General features: G+C 39.7%; 1 protein-coding gene across 5 annotated transcripts in view; it reads right to left on the reverse strand.

Annotated features, from left to right (window-relative positions):
- Positions 1-15,118, reverse strand: part of zfyve9a (zinc finger, FYVE domain containing 9a) — a 53,550-nt gene that overhangs the window by 18,554 nt on the left and 19,878 nt on the right. For all 5 annotated transcript variants that reach the window (XR_009821410.1, XR_009821409.1, XM_062023254.1 and 2 more), the window contains 2 exons: positions 6,844-8,132; positions 1,879-1,978 (listed from right to left, as the gene is read on the reverse strand). Coding sequence is in view for 3 of the 5 variants with exons in the window: in XM_062023254.1 (XP_061879238.1) it covers positions 1,879-1,978; positions 6,844-8,132 (1,389 nt within the window). In the remaining 2 variants the exon portion in view is untranslated. The remainder of the gene's footprint in view (positions 1-1,878; positions 1,979-6,843; positions 8,133-15,118) is intronic.

Genomic DNA, 15,118 nt, shown 5'->3' on the forward strand with positions numbered 1-15,118 from the left:
TCAACAAAATTTTACCATAAATATTCAGTTGTTTTTACATCATTTTACTGTAAATCAATGGTCTCAGGCTTGCGGCCCCCATATTTTGTGGCCCTTGCGCACCCTAAGTTAAATACGATACAACCATCTTGAATTCCACTATAGATACATACAAAAACAGTGCACACACAAAAATGAAGCCACAACAAACACACATTGGACAACACAAAGGCAACTTCCTGTAAGCAAGCCGGGTGACTCAACCATGTCAAAATATGCAATTGTTACATTCAATTTCACATTTATAATGATATAGCTGAGGTTCACTGAAGTTGCTGGTAGAAGTAGTTAACAAATTAAGTCATGAGGTTATATAGTATTTCTGAAGGGAATACTTTGAGGGGCCCAGCCTTGCCCAGACTCTAGCTCCAGCGGACCCCAAGGTAAATGGAGTTTGAAACCTGTGCTATAAATGGAAAAACGGTATGACTGTTTTTTACAGTACAATTCTGTAAACTGAGCTGCCAGTTTTTTACAGCAAAATCTACGACTGTTGTTTCTACTGTGTATTACTATAAATGTAAAAAACGGTAACAGAGATTTTCTTATACGATAAAATCGTGATGACTGAGCTGCCAGTTTTTAACTTTAAAATCTATTGTCATTTTTGCACAGTACAATTTGAAGGATAACTTGTTTTGTATGTCGAGCAGATAATTTAAGTACCGTATTTTTCGGAGTATAAGTCGCTCCGGAGTATAAGGCGCACCGGCCTAAAATGCACAATAAAGAAGAAAAACAACATATATAAGTCGCACTGGAGTATAAGTCGCAGTTTATTTGATAAAAGCCAACACCAAGAATAGACATTTGAAAGGCAATTTAAAATAAATAAAGAATAGTGAACAATAGGCTGAATAAGTGTACGTTATATGAGGCATAAATAACCAACTGAGAAGGTGCCTGGTATGTTAACGTAACATATTATGGTAAGAGTCATTCAAATAACTATAACATATAGAACATGCTATACGTTTACCAAACAATCTGTCACTCCTAATCGCTAAATCCCATGAATCTTATACGTCTAGTCTCTTACGTGAATGAGCTAAATAATATTATTTGATATTTTACGCTAATGTGTTAATAATTTCACACATAAGTCGCTCCTGAGTATAAGTCGCACCCCCGGCCAAACTATGAAAAAAACTGCGACTTATAGTCCGAAAAATACGGTATTTGTATTTTAACAAATAATATGTTTGGAATGTATGATAATATATAATTTTTGTTGTTTTATCAGATAATGTTAAAGTTTAAAAGATAGGCAATTGCATGCAATGTATTTTTTATGAATACATTCGTAAGAAAAGATAAAATTACTTTATTGACACATTATTTCCAAGCTTTTGCAGGCCATATCAAATTTGGTGGGCCAAATATAATCTCATTTATATATACACAGGTATCTTATAAATATTGCATTTATTACTGAAGATGGTTAGTTAACTAAATTATCTTGACTGGGAAGTTGTTGTTTAAAGTATTACTTTTTTTAATGGGACTGAAGAATGAGTATTCTAAACTCCTGTGTCCATGCCAGTGTTGTAATGAGTCGTATAATGTCACTGAGAGGAGCTGTCACATCCTGGAAGTCTTGGCAGACCTAATGTAACTTTTTCTTCTTGTCAGTCTTCTTCAAATTGCTAGCTAGTAACGACTCATCTTAGGATTTCATAAGTCACTGACACCAACAGTTGGCTGTTCTGTCATGAAAAACGAGCTTGTAACTTCAAGAACCTTTTTCTGGACAGTTTTTGTGCCCCAAAAAAGCTTATTTTGGATTTTCAGGAAACCCTGAGCACGGCGCCTTCAACAACTTGGATGTTTAATGCTCACCGCTGGTTAGGGCAGAATGGCAGGTGACGCAGACGCGAGCCTCCTTCTTGTCCATGTAGGCCAGTTTGCATTTCAGGCTGCAGCAGGTCGCACAGAACACCTGCATTCAAGCAGAAGCAGAACCGGTTAGTTATTTTTGAATGTTTAATACAACTCCAGTATTGGATGACATTTCATTGTGCAGGTGTGCATCTTGCTTAACTAAAAATGTATAAGTCGTTACTAGGGATGTCCGATAATATCGGACTGCCGATATTATCGGCCGATAAATGCTTTAAAATGTAATATCGGAAATTATTGGTATCGGTTCAAAATTATCGGTATTGGTTTCAAAAAGTAAAATTTAGGACTTTTTCAAACGCCGCTGTGTACACGTACGTAGGGAGAAGTACAGAGCGCCAATGAACCTTAAAGGCACTGCCTTTGCGTGCCGGCCCAGTCACATAATATCTACGGCTTTTAACACACACAAGTGAATGCAAGGCATATTTGGTCAACAGCCATACAGGTCACACTGAGGGTGACCGTGTAAACAACTTTAACACTGTTACAAATATGCGCCACACTGTGAACCCACACCAAACAAGAATGACAAACACATTTCGGGAGAACATTCGCACCGTAACACAACATAAACACAACAGAACAAATACCCAGAACCCCTTGCAGCACTAACTCTTCCGGGACGCTACAATATACACCCCCCGCTACCCCCATCATCTCTGTCCTTCTTCAAAACCGCAATAAAAGTACACCTCCAGGCAACTTCAACCCTAAACTAACACCCTCCCCGGATTGTTAATAATCAAATGTAGATACTTTTTCTTATGCTTTCCACTACTTGCTGTACATATCCTACCAAGTCAGACCTACACTGTTTCAATGTCCACTTCTCTGTTCTCAATTGTTGATGACTGAAATGATGATAACAACCAAACCTAACCCCCCCACCCTCCACATCCCTCACCCCAGACTGTAAATAATGTAAATAATTCAATGTATATACCCTGATGATTATCTTGTGTGATGACTGTATTATGATGATAGTATATATCTGATAGTATATATCTGTATCATGAATCAATTAAAGTGGACCCCGACTTAAACAAGTTGAAAAACTTATTCGGGTGTTACCATTTAGTGGTCAATTGTACGGAATATGTACTTCACTGTGCAATCTACTAATAAAAGTCTCAATCAATCAATCAACCTCAAACCCCCCCCTAACCCCGCCAACCTCAACCTCCTCATGCTCTCTCAGGGAGAGCATGTCCCAAATTCAAAGCTGCTGTTTTGAGGCATGTTAAAAAAAAAAGAATGCACTTTGTGACTTCAATAATAAATATGGCAGTGCCATATTGACATTTTTTTTCCATAACTTGAGATGATTTATTTTGGAAAACCTTGTTACATTGTTTAATGCATCCAGCGGGGCATCACAACAAAATTAGGCATAATAATGTGTTAATTCCACGACTGTATATATCGGTATCGGTTGATATCGGTATCAGTAATTAAGAGTTGGGCAATATCGGCAAAAAAGCCATTATCGGACATCTCTAGTCATTACAGATGGTGTCTGGCAGTTTATTAGGTCAAATATGAGGCATGTGAGTGGAACTGGGGCCTTTGTTTGTTGGTGTCATCATTGTGACTGCATCACCAGCTGGAGTGACACAGACAGCATTTGTTTACCACCATGGGAAATTAAGTAGCAGTCGGGTGATTTCCCAGTGCTGGCGTCAGCTACAGGCTGCGTCCTCACTGCAAAGTGCTGCGCTCGACACCCGGCTGCATGTGTGGAGGCAGCCATATTCTGTAAGGATTTTATCAAAGGAGCCGAGCGAGGCTCTAAGCTTCATAACTGAGCTTTTTTTTTTTAAAACTTTGTAACGATACAAAACAGGTTAAAAAAGTGAGTAAACCGCTACATTTAATTTTTTTTTTTAATGACAGTTCACCTTGATAAAAAGTAATCTTGGTGGTAGTTAGTCAATGTATGTTTTAGTGCAATGTAGTTGTATTATCAACGCACCGTGTTTATTGTCTAAATAGCTGGCAACACAAGTGAGTAGCCTACGTTCAAGCATGGTGGTGGTAGCGTCACAGTCCTGGCCTGCATGAATGCCGCCTGCACCGAGGAGCAGCAGCAGTTCATTGAGGAAATCGGGCCACATGCCAGTTTTTTTTAACATGTTAAGGGTTTCCAAACACAACTCTTAGATCACAACTGCTTGCTAAGGGAGATGAAGGTGAAGGTGATGGACTGGACAAGTACAGTATTTCTTCACACCTGAACCCCATCGTGCATGAAAGGAAGGAAGAAAAAGAAAGGAAAGCAGTAAAAGAGGGTGGAAGGATGAACAGAAGTAAGTAAAGAAAGAAGGACAAAAGGAAATAAAAAAGAAAGGGAGCAAGGAACGAAGAAATTAAGGAAAGAAGGAAACGGATAAAGAAAATAACAAAGAAAGAAAGAAAGGGGAGGACAGAAAGAAAAACGGAAGGAAAGAAAGGTGAATGAGTGAAGTAAGGAAAGAAGTAAGGAAGTAAGGTATGGAGAAAGGAAATAAGTAAGGGATGGCTGGATGGAGGAAAGAAGGAAGGAAAGAAGTGAGGAAGGAAGAGAGGAAGGAAGGAAGGAAGGAAGGAAGAAAGGAAATAAGGGAAGAAGCAAAGAAGTAAGGAAGGGGAAAGGAAGGACAGGAATAAGGAAAATAAGGAAATAAGGAAAAAGTAAGAAGAGAAGGAAGGAAGGAAGGAAGGAAAGCAAGAAGAAAGGAAGATAGACAGGATGACAAGGAAGGTATGTAGGAAGGAAAATAATAAAGTAGGAAGAAAGGAAGGAATAAGTCTAATATTCAGAAGCTTTACCAGTGATATATTGTCAAGGGGAACTGCACTTTTTGGGGAATTTTGTCTATAATTCACAATCATTATAATAATAATAATAATAATAATAATACCTGGGATTTATATAGCGCTTTTCTAAATACCCAAAGTCGCTTTACATGTGTGTGGGGGGGATTAAAACAACTTTATTAGGAAAAGAAACTAAGAAAAGAAAAAAGAAAAAAATAATAAGGAAACACCAAGGGCAGGGTCAGTTTGGAAAGGCTAATGTGAAGAGGTGAGTTTTTAGGGTGGTTTTGAAGGTAGGGAGGGAGGGGGCATCTCTGATGTGCCTGGGGAGAGCGTTCCAGAGAGAGACAAGAACAAATGTCTTACTTTGGGGGGATTTTAAAGATGCTTGCATGATGCAGCTAATGGGAGTCACCGTTGTAGCCTTCAAAGCCCTCTAAAACTTCTTCAAAACCCTCCATTAATGTTTTATATACACACTGCAAGTATATATATATAATGTAGTAACAAATACGTTCATAACAATATGTCATAAGTACAATATTTACCTTTTTATGGTCATTTTTAGAAATATAGGCACTTCTTTCCGCATTTATTTCCGTTTCTATAGCAGCACACTACCAACCTCTGGCAACATATATGTGTTCCTACTTAATGAGACAAATGCAAGTGTGTTGTAATCATGACAGACTTGGTAATAGACAACAAAGACTATTATTTTGGGGACAAATGAGGATTCAGAACCTTATCTTTTTGAAGCTGAAAATACGGAGGATGAACTGCTGCTTATAGAAGAGAGTACAAACAGAGGGTGAAACGTTGGTGCAGACGGAAGCCCAGAGAGTGAGGTCGGCGTGACTTGTTGCTGCAAATGTGGAACTTTAACCCAAGCTATGCCAAAATAAACTGATTGCTTACCAAAATCAACTGGAAAGGTCCCCGGCCAGCTTAACCAAAAAGACAACCGTACATCGAGTGAGTCACTATAATACTGACCATGATACACGCAACACATCACCGTACAACTACAGTCGAGCTAGATGTGTACAAACAAAATATGAAATAATACTTTAGAGATACTGTAATATGATTGTTGATTTTTTCAGATTGGTGTCCAATCCCATTGTTAAAGTTAAAGTACCAATGATTGTCACACACACACTAGGTGTGGTGAAATTTGTCCTCTGCATTTGACCTATCCCCTTGTTCACCCCCTGGGAGGTGAGGGGATCAGTGGGCAGCAGCGGTGCCGCGCCCGGGAATCATTTTTGGTGATTTAACCCCCAATTCCAACCCTTGATACTGAGTGCCAAGCAGGGAGGTAATGGGTCTCATTTTTATAGTCTTTGGTATGACTCGGCCGGGGTTTGAACTCACAACCTACCGATCTCAGGGCGGACACTCTAACCACTAGGCCACTGAGTAGGTGGCTATTATATTATAGGTAGTATTGTGTTGTACATTACAAACTCGAAAGCCATTCAGTTGTTGACATAGTAACTAGCTTACCTCTTGCCGTAGCTGGCTTACGGCTAATGCCGTAGCATGGCAATGTATAACATTGCAAAGCAAAGCAGTTCCTCAGTGTTTGTTCTTACAATAACAATGTAGCTACAGATTGGTTATTATACAGGTTATGGAACGTAAATCAAATATTGTTGGCGGTTTTTAAGATACATTTTTAAAGTGACTTATAGGCAGAATGGATTGCTACCATTAGCTGCATTGTTAACAAGGTAGAATGCAAAAAAAAACTTTTGTCTTCTTGTCTCTCCTTAGGATTGTGAACGATTGGCAAAATTCCAAAAAAAAGTGCAGTTCCCTTTTAACAATGTAAAGTTTTGTTGAATTTCATGTCCTAGAGGATGAAGGCAGTGCAAGATAATGTTGTGCTAATGAAATATTACTCTATCCACATAATTAATGCTAACATATTGACTGTGACATGTGTTCACTTGTGTTGCCAGCTATTATAGACAATAATGGCTGTGTGAATACTCAGTAAATTAATGTATACTGCAATACACAGTCTACTCAAAAGTAATTCCACATTTATTTTTCCAGTCCTGACAAGCTGGAATAAAAGGAGTGTCGTGTTGGCCTCACCTTGCCACAAGCCCTGCAGTGGTGCCTCCTCTTGGTGAAGGTGAACTTGACATCACATCTGGTACACACGGGGGCCTGGGAGTCGGGTACCCACACAGGGGCAACCTCCCCTAAAGAGCTGAGTTGTTTCCTGCTGAGGGAGCCCAGCTGTCCTGCTTGGATGTCATTGTCTGGACTCTCCGAGGACATCATCAGTGGAGAGGGGAGGACAACGTCGTCCCCGTTTACACTGACCGGAGTCACATCTGGTGTGGTTTCAGACGGTGTTCCTCTGCGACTGTCGAAGTTCTTGTTCTTGCTACTGGCGGACTGGCCCAACTGATTTTGGACCTGTCCTGCAACAGGCTGAGGGATCTGAAGTTTGAGGCTGACTGGCTGCTTGGGTCTCGCTCCTCCGTACGGAACGCTAACCGGACGGAGACGACTGTTGTTCAGCTTTGGTAGAACACCACCTCCCGCTGCCCCGTCGCCGTTCTCCTGCTTGCTCTCCTCCATCTCCTTCTCCTCGGTCACAGAGTCCTCCTTGGAGGGGACAGGTGAGGGAGACAAGCTCTCCTCGTCCTCCTCTGTCCCCTGAACATTTAACCTGCTTCCGTTCTCAAACTCCAAGCCGTTCGGAGGGCTGAGGAGCTGCTCGGAATGTCCCTCAAGTCTACTCATCTCATTTCTTGAACTACTATCATCCTCAGCAGCCTGAGGATCTGTCTCTCCATTTACACAACGTTCTACAAGCTCATCCTTGGGTGGACTTTGTCTATTTTGCTCAAAATCCTGTGAAGCTTCAGTGTAAGGCTCATCTTGGACACCAGCTTGTCCATTAAGTGTAGTTGGTTCCACACGCTCAGCAGAGAGTGTCTCTTCTTGTTCTTGTCCCATCTCAAAGGTGAAAAGGGACACAGTGGAGGCCTCCCCATGTGGCTCCTCCAGGTGAGCATCGGCCTCCTGGACAGAAGACCTTGACCGGGTCTCCTTAATTGCGTCATCCAAGCGCGGGTGCCTGTTCTCCACGTCGTCCGCGCACACCAGTTTGCCGATATTGGGCTGGGGCAGCAACGGGCTGTGGATATCGGCCGGCCGCTCTTCTGCTGCCCAAGATGGAAGATCGCCACCTGAATGTCTTTTTGTGTCTGCGTTGGAGGAGGGTTTGGGGAGGGTCTTTAAGGCAAGTGGACTCTCACCCGGGCTGAGATCTGCATGGGCCAGGGCGGGGTTCAGCGAGAGCAGGTGGGCCGGCGGGGCTAAAATCTGGGTCCACTTGGCATCCGTAAGAATTGGAGAGTCGGTCTCATCTGGTAAGAGGAGAGTAACATGTTATCACACACACATTCACAGAGAAACATTAAGGTCATTTGCAGCAATCAATTAGATGTGTGAGGAAAGTCTGATTTCAGACTATACCTGAATGCAACACTTTACAGACATGATTTCAGGGTCCCTAATTGCAACAACAGATTAGCTCGGTCATTAGGGAGATAATGTTATAAAACATAAGTGGCAAACTATAAAAGTAATCTTCCTATATTTGTAAAACTGTATTAGTTATGCAGATGGATGGATGGATGGTAATCAGTTTTTCTTGGCTAATCGGTATGCCTAAGCTAGCAAGCGGAAAACATCGGGTTACTAGTAGAGATGTCCGATTAATATCGGCAGTCCGATATTATCGGCTGATAAATGCTTTAAAATGTAATATCGGAAATTATCTGTATCAGTTTCAAAAAGTAAAATGTATGACTTTTTAAAACGGCACTGTGTACACGGACGTAGGGAGAAGTACAGAGCGCCAATAAACCTTAAAGGCACTGCCTTTGCGTGCGCCCAATCACATAATATCTACGGCTTTTCACACACACAAGTGAATGCAACGCATACTTGGTCAACAGCCATACAGGGTGCCGTATAAACAACTTTAACACTGTTACAAATATGCACCACACTGTGGACCCACACCAAACAAGAATGACAAACACATTTCGGGAGAACATCCGCACCGTAACACAACATAAACACAACAGAACAAATACCCAGAACCCCTTGCAGCACTAACTCTTCCGGGACGCTATAATATACACCCCTGCTACCCCCCCTCCGCCCACCCACACCCCATCTCCCGAATTTGGAGGTCTCAAGGTTGGCAAGTATGCCACTAGTCAGCATGGTAAATGGAACCCCGTAAGATCGGACCAAAACATTTGGGTCTCATTTGCTAGCATTAGCTTATAGTGACCAACTGCATCTCTGTCTGGACTGGAGCCTGCAGTGCCTCAGACTGGAAGTCTCTGCAGAGAGTGGTGAGGACGGCGGAAAAGATCGTCAGGACTCCTCTTCCTCCTATCCAGGAGATCGAAAAAAGCCGCTGCCTGACCGGGGCTCAGAAAATCTGCAGAGACTCCTCCCACCCCTACCAAGGACTGTTTTCACTGCTGGACTCTAGAAAGAGGTTCCGCAGCCTCCGTAGCAGAACCTCCAGGTTCTGTAACAGCTTCTTCCCTCAGGCCATAAGACTCTTGAACGCATTAAAATAATCCCCTCAATTCCTCGCAAAAATGGATTAACTCGCTGGAATATAAAGACAATATAACATACATCCATAAACGTGGATGCATATGCAAAAGTGCATTACATTTATCTGTACAGTAATCTATTTATTTATATCTGCACCTTATTGCTTTTTTATCCTGCACTAGCTAATGCAACAAAATTTCGTTCTTATCTGTACTGCAAAGTTCAAACTTGAATGACAATAAAAGGAAGTCAAGGTCTAAGTCTAAGTCTAGTTAGAGATCAACATAACTTTGTTTTTCCAAGCTTCGGAAAGAAGAAGGTTTGTGTGAAAGATAGTGCTGAGAAGAAGACATGGCATCAAAAATATGACAAGGCGTATAGCTAGCTAACTCGGTGAAGCAGTTGTAGCGTATCACTGCTAGTCTGCGCAATACTGAAGCAGAATGATTCGATAACACCAGCCGAGGATGTTAAAACAATATGTAAACGGCAGATATTTATCCATTAAAATATTGAAAAGCTGCTGATGATTTGTTTGAAAGATAAGCAGCTGGGTAGAGATACCGTAGAAGTGAAGTGAATTATATTCATATAGCACTTTTCTCTAGAGACTCAAAGCGCTTGCTTTACATAGTGAAACCCATTATCTACATCTTTAAGCTATATTTTAACCAGTGTTGGTGGCACTGGGAGCAGGTGGGTAAAGTGACTTGCCCAAGGACACAACGGCAGTGACTAGGATGGTGGAAGCAGGGATCGAACCCGGAACCCTCAAATTGCTGGTAAATACTCAGGGCTGTAAAAAAAATTATTTTTGAATGAATCGCGATTCTTAATCAATTAAAAAAAATCCCTCCACCCAAAAAAACTAAACAAAAAAAATACATATACCGGTAAATATAATAATCTGTCCTGTCCAGGGACTTAGGCAAATCGTATTGTTGATGGTGATGTCAGTATCTGCTGTAGAGATTTACTTAAGAAAAGAGAAGTGTGTGATACTTCTCTTGTTGCCTTATTTGTATTTGACTTTATTAAATGCTTGAGTTGAATTTTATTAAATAAAACCAGTTTTCTAGTAATATAGAAAATGATCAAAGCTGATTGTCAATTTTGTGGAGGAATTTAGTTTATCAGAGAACTTTCACCCGATATCATTAAAAAAGTATTCATCTACAATCAAGAATCGTTTTGAATCGAATCGTTACCTCCAAAAATCAAATCGAATCGTGTAGTGCCAAAACATTCACAGCCCTAGTAAATACTGCACATTATTATTACTTTAAAAAACTACTGTAGTTATTTGTATTACATTATATTGTATTGTTTTTATTAGGGATGTCCGATAATGGCTTTTTGCCGATATCCGATATTCCGATATCGTCCAACTCTTTAATTACCGATACCGATATCAACCGATACCGATATCAACCGATACCGATATCAACCGATATATGCAGTCGTGGAATTAACACATTATTATGCCTAATTTGGACAACCAGGTATGGTGAAGATAAGGTACTTTTTTAAAAAATTAGTTAAATAAGATAAATAAATTAAAAACATTTTCTTGACTAAAAAAGAAAGTACAACAATATAAAAACAGTTACATAGAAACTAGTAATGAATGAAAATTAGTAAAATTAATTGTTAAAGGTTAGTACTATTAGTGGAGCAGCAGCACGCACAATCATGTGTGCTTACGGACTGTATCCCTTGCAGACTGTATTGATATATATTGATATATAATGTAGGAACCAGAATATTAATAACAGAAAGAAACAACCCTTTTGTGTGAATGAGTGTAAATGGGGGAGGGAGGTTTTTTGGGTTGGTGCACTAATTGTAAGTGTATCTTGTGTTTTTTATGTTGATTTAATAAAAATCATAAAATAAAAAATAAAATAAAAAACGATACCGATAATAAAAAAAACGATACCGATAATTTACGATATTACATTTTAACGCATATATCGGCCGATAATATCGGCAGGCCGATATTATCGGACATCTCTAGTTTTTATACAATATTCTTATCCAAAAGTTAGTTTTTCTTTTTAAAAGACAAATTGTGTTCTTTTGCGGGGTTCAAGCACGGATTAAATCGATTTTATTTTATTTCAACGGGCCATGCTGTTTCGCAGTAGTTTTTCCAAATACGAGCTGCGTCATAGAACCAATTGAACTCGTATCCCAAGGTACAACTATACTAAATAAAGTCATATTTTCCCACAAAACCTTCATAGAAAGTAATGGGAGTAGTGTTGCTCTGTACTAAAGGGGAACTGCAATTTTTGGGGGAATTTTGCCTATCATTCACAATCATTGTGAGAGATAAGAACATACAGATTTTTTTATTTAATTTTTCATTTTAGAGATGATAAAGGCTTGAAGGATGCGGCTAATGCGAGTCACCGTTGTAGCCCTAGTCATAGAAGCTGGCTTATCTCTTTCCGTAGCGAGCTTTCACGGCTAATACCGAAGCATGCCGATGTGTTAGTACACTAGAAAAAGAGTTCTTCAGTGCTCGCTGTTACAATAACAAAGTTGCTAGAACTTGTTTATTATATGGGTTACAGCAGTGGTCCCCAGGTACCGGTCCGTGACGCATTTGCTACCGGGCCGCAGACAAACATTAAATAATTTATAAACGACTGCATTTACTCCGACTTAACTTGCTGCTGTCCCACTAGACACACCAATAAGCTTGTATATAGCGTTAACCCTAACCACAATAAAACTCCTCATAGGAAGTTGCCATTTGTTATATCTGTTCTAACTTTGTGACATGATACAATGCACATTAATGAACATATGAAATATAAATGTGACAGATTGTAGCCAAAGGCTGATTTCCATCTGCATCTCATTGCAAAGAAACTAGCACCGGGCTTCCACTAATTTAGCGTTATAGTGAGTTGTATTTTCCCTGCGCTTATTTTTGCTGTATTTATCTGGCACTAGTGGAAATCTGCCTACAATAAACCGGTCCGTGGTGCAAAAAAGGTTGGGCACCACTGGGTTACAGAACATAAATGAAGTATTGTTGACGGTTTTTGAATGCATTTTTGAAGTGATAGGTTAGAGGTAGAATCAGGCCCGGCCCTAACCAATCTGGCGCCCTAGGCAAGATTTTAGGTGGCGCCCCCCACATCGGCAGTGAAGTGTATATACTCACAAGAAACCGAATAGCTTTATCTTTGACCTTTTTTTTTTACTTAAAGAAAGCAAATTAAAAATCAGAATAGTTAACAAGATTTAAAAAAAAAATGCATAAATAAATGAATACAAAAAATAAAAAATTAATATATGAAATACAATATTTTTTACATACATAAACACAAAATAAAACGTGTCAACAAGTTGCATAAAATAAATTAAAAATACAATATAAATAAGGCACTGCACAAAACAAGATATCAAACCAGTATGACTTTAACAACTATATTACAAAAAAAGGGGATCCTACATAGTTCTCTATTTGTGCTTTTTAATATTGCATTAACTAGAATGACTTACAAATTACTGTACACCAGGAAGTACTGTAATTACCTAACGTTACATTATTATTTTCCATAACAATTTAGCCCCCTCCACAATATTAACCCGACGTTAAAACAGAACTAGCTATTTATTGATTAGCAATTGCCGAATCATGTAACATTAGCTCAATGCTAAAAAGCCAGGTTACTATTACATTCTGTAACAGACAAATAATTTCATGTAGGCTAACGTTACCTACCTGCTACCTCTGTCTTTTTCTCGTTTCTCCTCTTCTTTTCTCTTTTTTCTTCCCTGGGCACCTGACAGTTTTGGCCGTTTTGACATGTTGTGTTGATTTTTTTATGTGGTGACGTCCAAAAAGAGTCATGATACGGGAAGGGAGGGGGCGCACCGTGCCGGGGGGGCGTAATGTTGTAACAAATAATATTTCTATTAAATAGGCTTTACTTTGCATTTTAATTAACGTGGGATTATTTTATGTATTTAGAAATAATAGTACCAACTTTTTTTTCTTTTCTTTTTTTTTTTCCACCAACATTTGTGGCACTGGCGTGGCGCCCCCTGATGGACGGCGCCCTTAGCATTTGCCTATACGGCCTATGCCACGGGCCGACCCTGGGTAGAATTGATTGCTCCCAAGAACGAACCAATTTTTACATGTTGGACTGCAAAAAAAAACAAAAAACTTTTGTCCTCTCGTCTCTCATAAGGATTTTGAACAATCTGCAAAATTCCAAAGAAAGTGCAGTTCCCCTTTAAGTTGAAAAGGTATATACCAAAGAAACAGTAGGTTGTTGTAGTTGTATAACAGTCATCAGCCACATTTTGTGTTTGGAACAGTCTTGTAATATTTCCCTACTTATTATTATTTCCTACATACAGCATAAATACTCTTGGCCACAACCAAAAGAGGAACAAATTAAGAAAACGAAACCAAGTTTGTTTTTGCTTTAGTAACTTTTTTGCTTCTCCTTCTAGTTATTAGTAAAAATTGGTAAAAAAATAAGCACTGAAAAGATTAAAACAACAGGAGAAAGAGGCTAGTGTGTCGAGGGACGCTCCAAGGATGGGCAAATTAGGAAGAAAGTGGGCCAAATAACTGGGCCACCCCAGGGAGCTGTCAGTCAGTCACACTGACAGTGGAACGCTGTATATAAAAAAAAGATATTCTACCGAAGCCAACTTACTCAACGTGGTCATGTCAGCGTGACTGTTGCTGCTCTCCTCCCTGGGCTGGAATGCAAGCAAGGCAGCTTTTGCTGTTGCCGGGGCAACCTCACACGCACCCAGAAACACACACGCACGCGCACACAATTTGTAATAATCGCTAGGTATGAATCATCAGGCTGGCTGTGTCTTGCTACCTTGGAAGCGTTCCTTCACAATCACAAAAATTAAACCCGGATACATTTTTGGGAGAGTGTACCAATCAAGCAGTCCCACACAAAGCTTGTGGGAAGCGGCAAATTAAATTTTTTTCCCCCTCAATGCCTTCATGTTTTACTCCATGATGGCAGCTGTTCTAAGAAGTGGTTACTCAGGTGAGCATGACTAAAATTTGGGTAATTTAATCAAGTAATTGTGTTATTTGATTTTTCTTTCAGGAATGGGAACATTTATCTCTGAATATTCCTTCCGTACTTCTGTTTCCATGAGAACAGAGGAGTGCATCGATGCAACTTCCCAGAGTTGACGTTAATCGTTAATGATGTTCTTCGAGATCGACAGCTCCTCTGCTGGTTGCAGCAAAGTATTGCACTCAAATTTGCTTTAACTGCTTCTAGTTTTTACCAAATCCTATAGAGTTAACATTCAATGAATGGTTTCCAATGGAGATGTGCAGATCGATGAAAAAGTATGTGGTTGCCAATGTGGAATAATGCCTTTTAATACAGATCAGATTGACCTCCATTAGAGCAAATAAACTGCATTTCTTACACGTATCTTAAATATCATTATCACTTGAAGTTGAGGCTAACATGTTACACACCAGGAACAAGCAAGAAGAAAGCATGCTAATAGCTAAGCTAACCGCTAAGATAGCTTTAAAACAGAAGAAGTAAGTTCTTAGTAAAGTTTAAGAAGTGTTGATGGAAGCACATTTCAGCAGAAAGTAACCAATTGTTAACAGGAAATTAACAAGTAGATCAATAAGAGTCTGTAGAGAATTTAACATAAAAAATGGTGTGTCAGCATTGTTAAGAGGGCGGATCAATCCATAAATTTGTGGTGTCGATTCCAAACGTAGTATCAGTAAATGATCAAT

This window comes from Entelurus aequoreus, linkage group LG16 (assembly GCF_033978785.1).
Source record: "Entelurus aequoreus isolate RoL-2023_Sb linkage group LG16, RoL_Eaeq_v1.1, whole genome shotgun sequence".
Lineage (NCBI taxonomy): Eukaryota > Metazoa > Chordata > Actinopteri > Syngnathiformes > Syngnathidae > Entelurus > Entelurus aequoreus.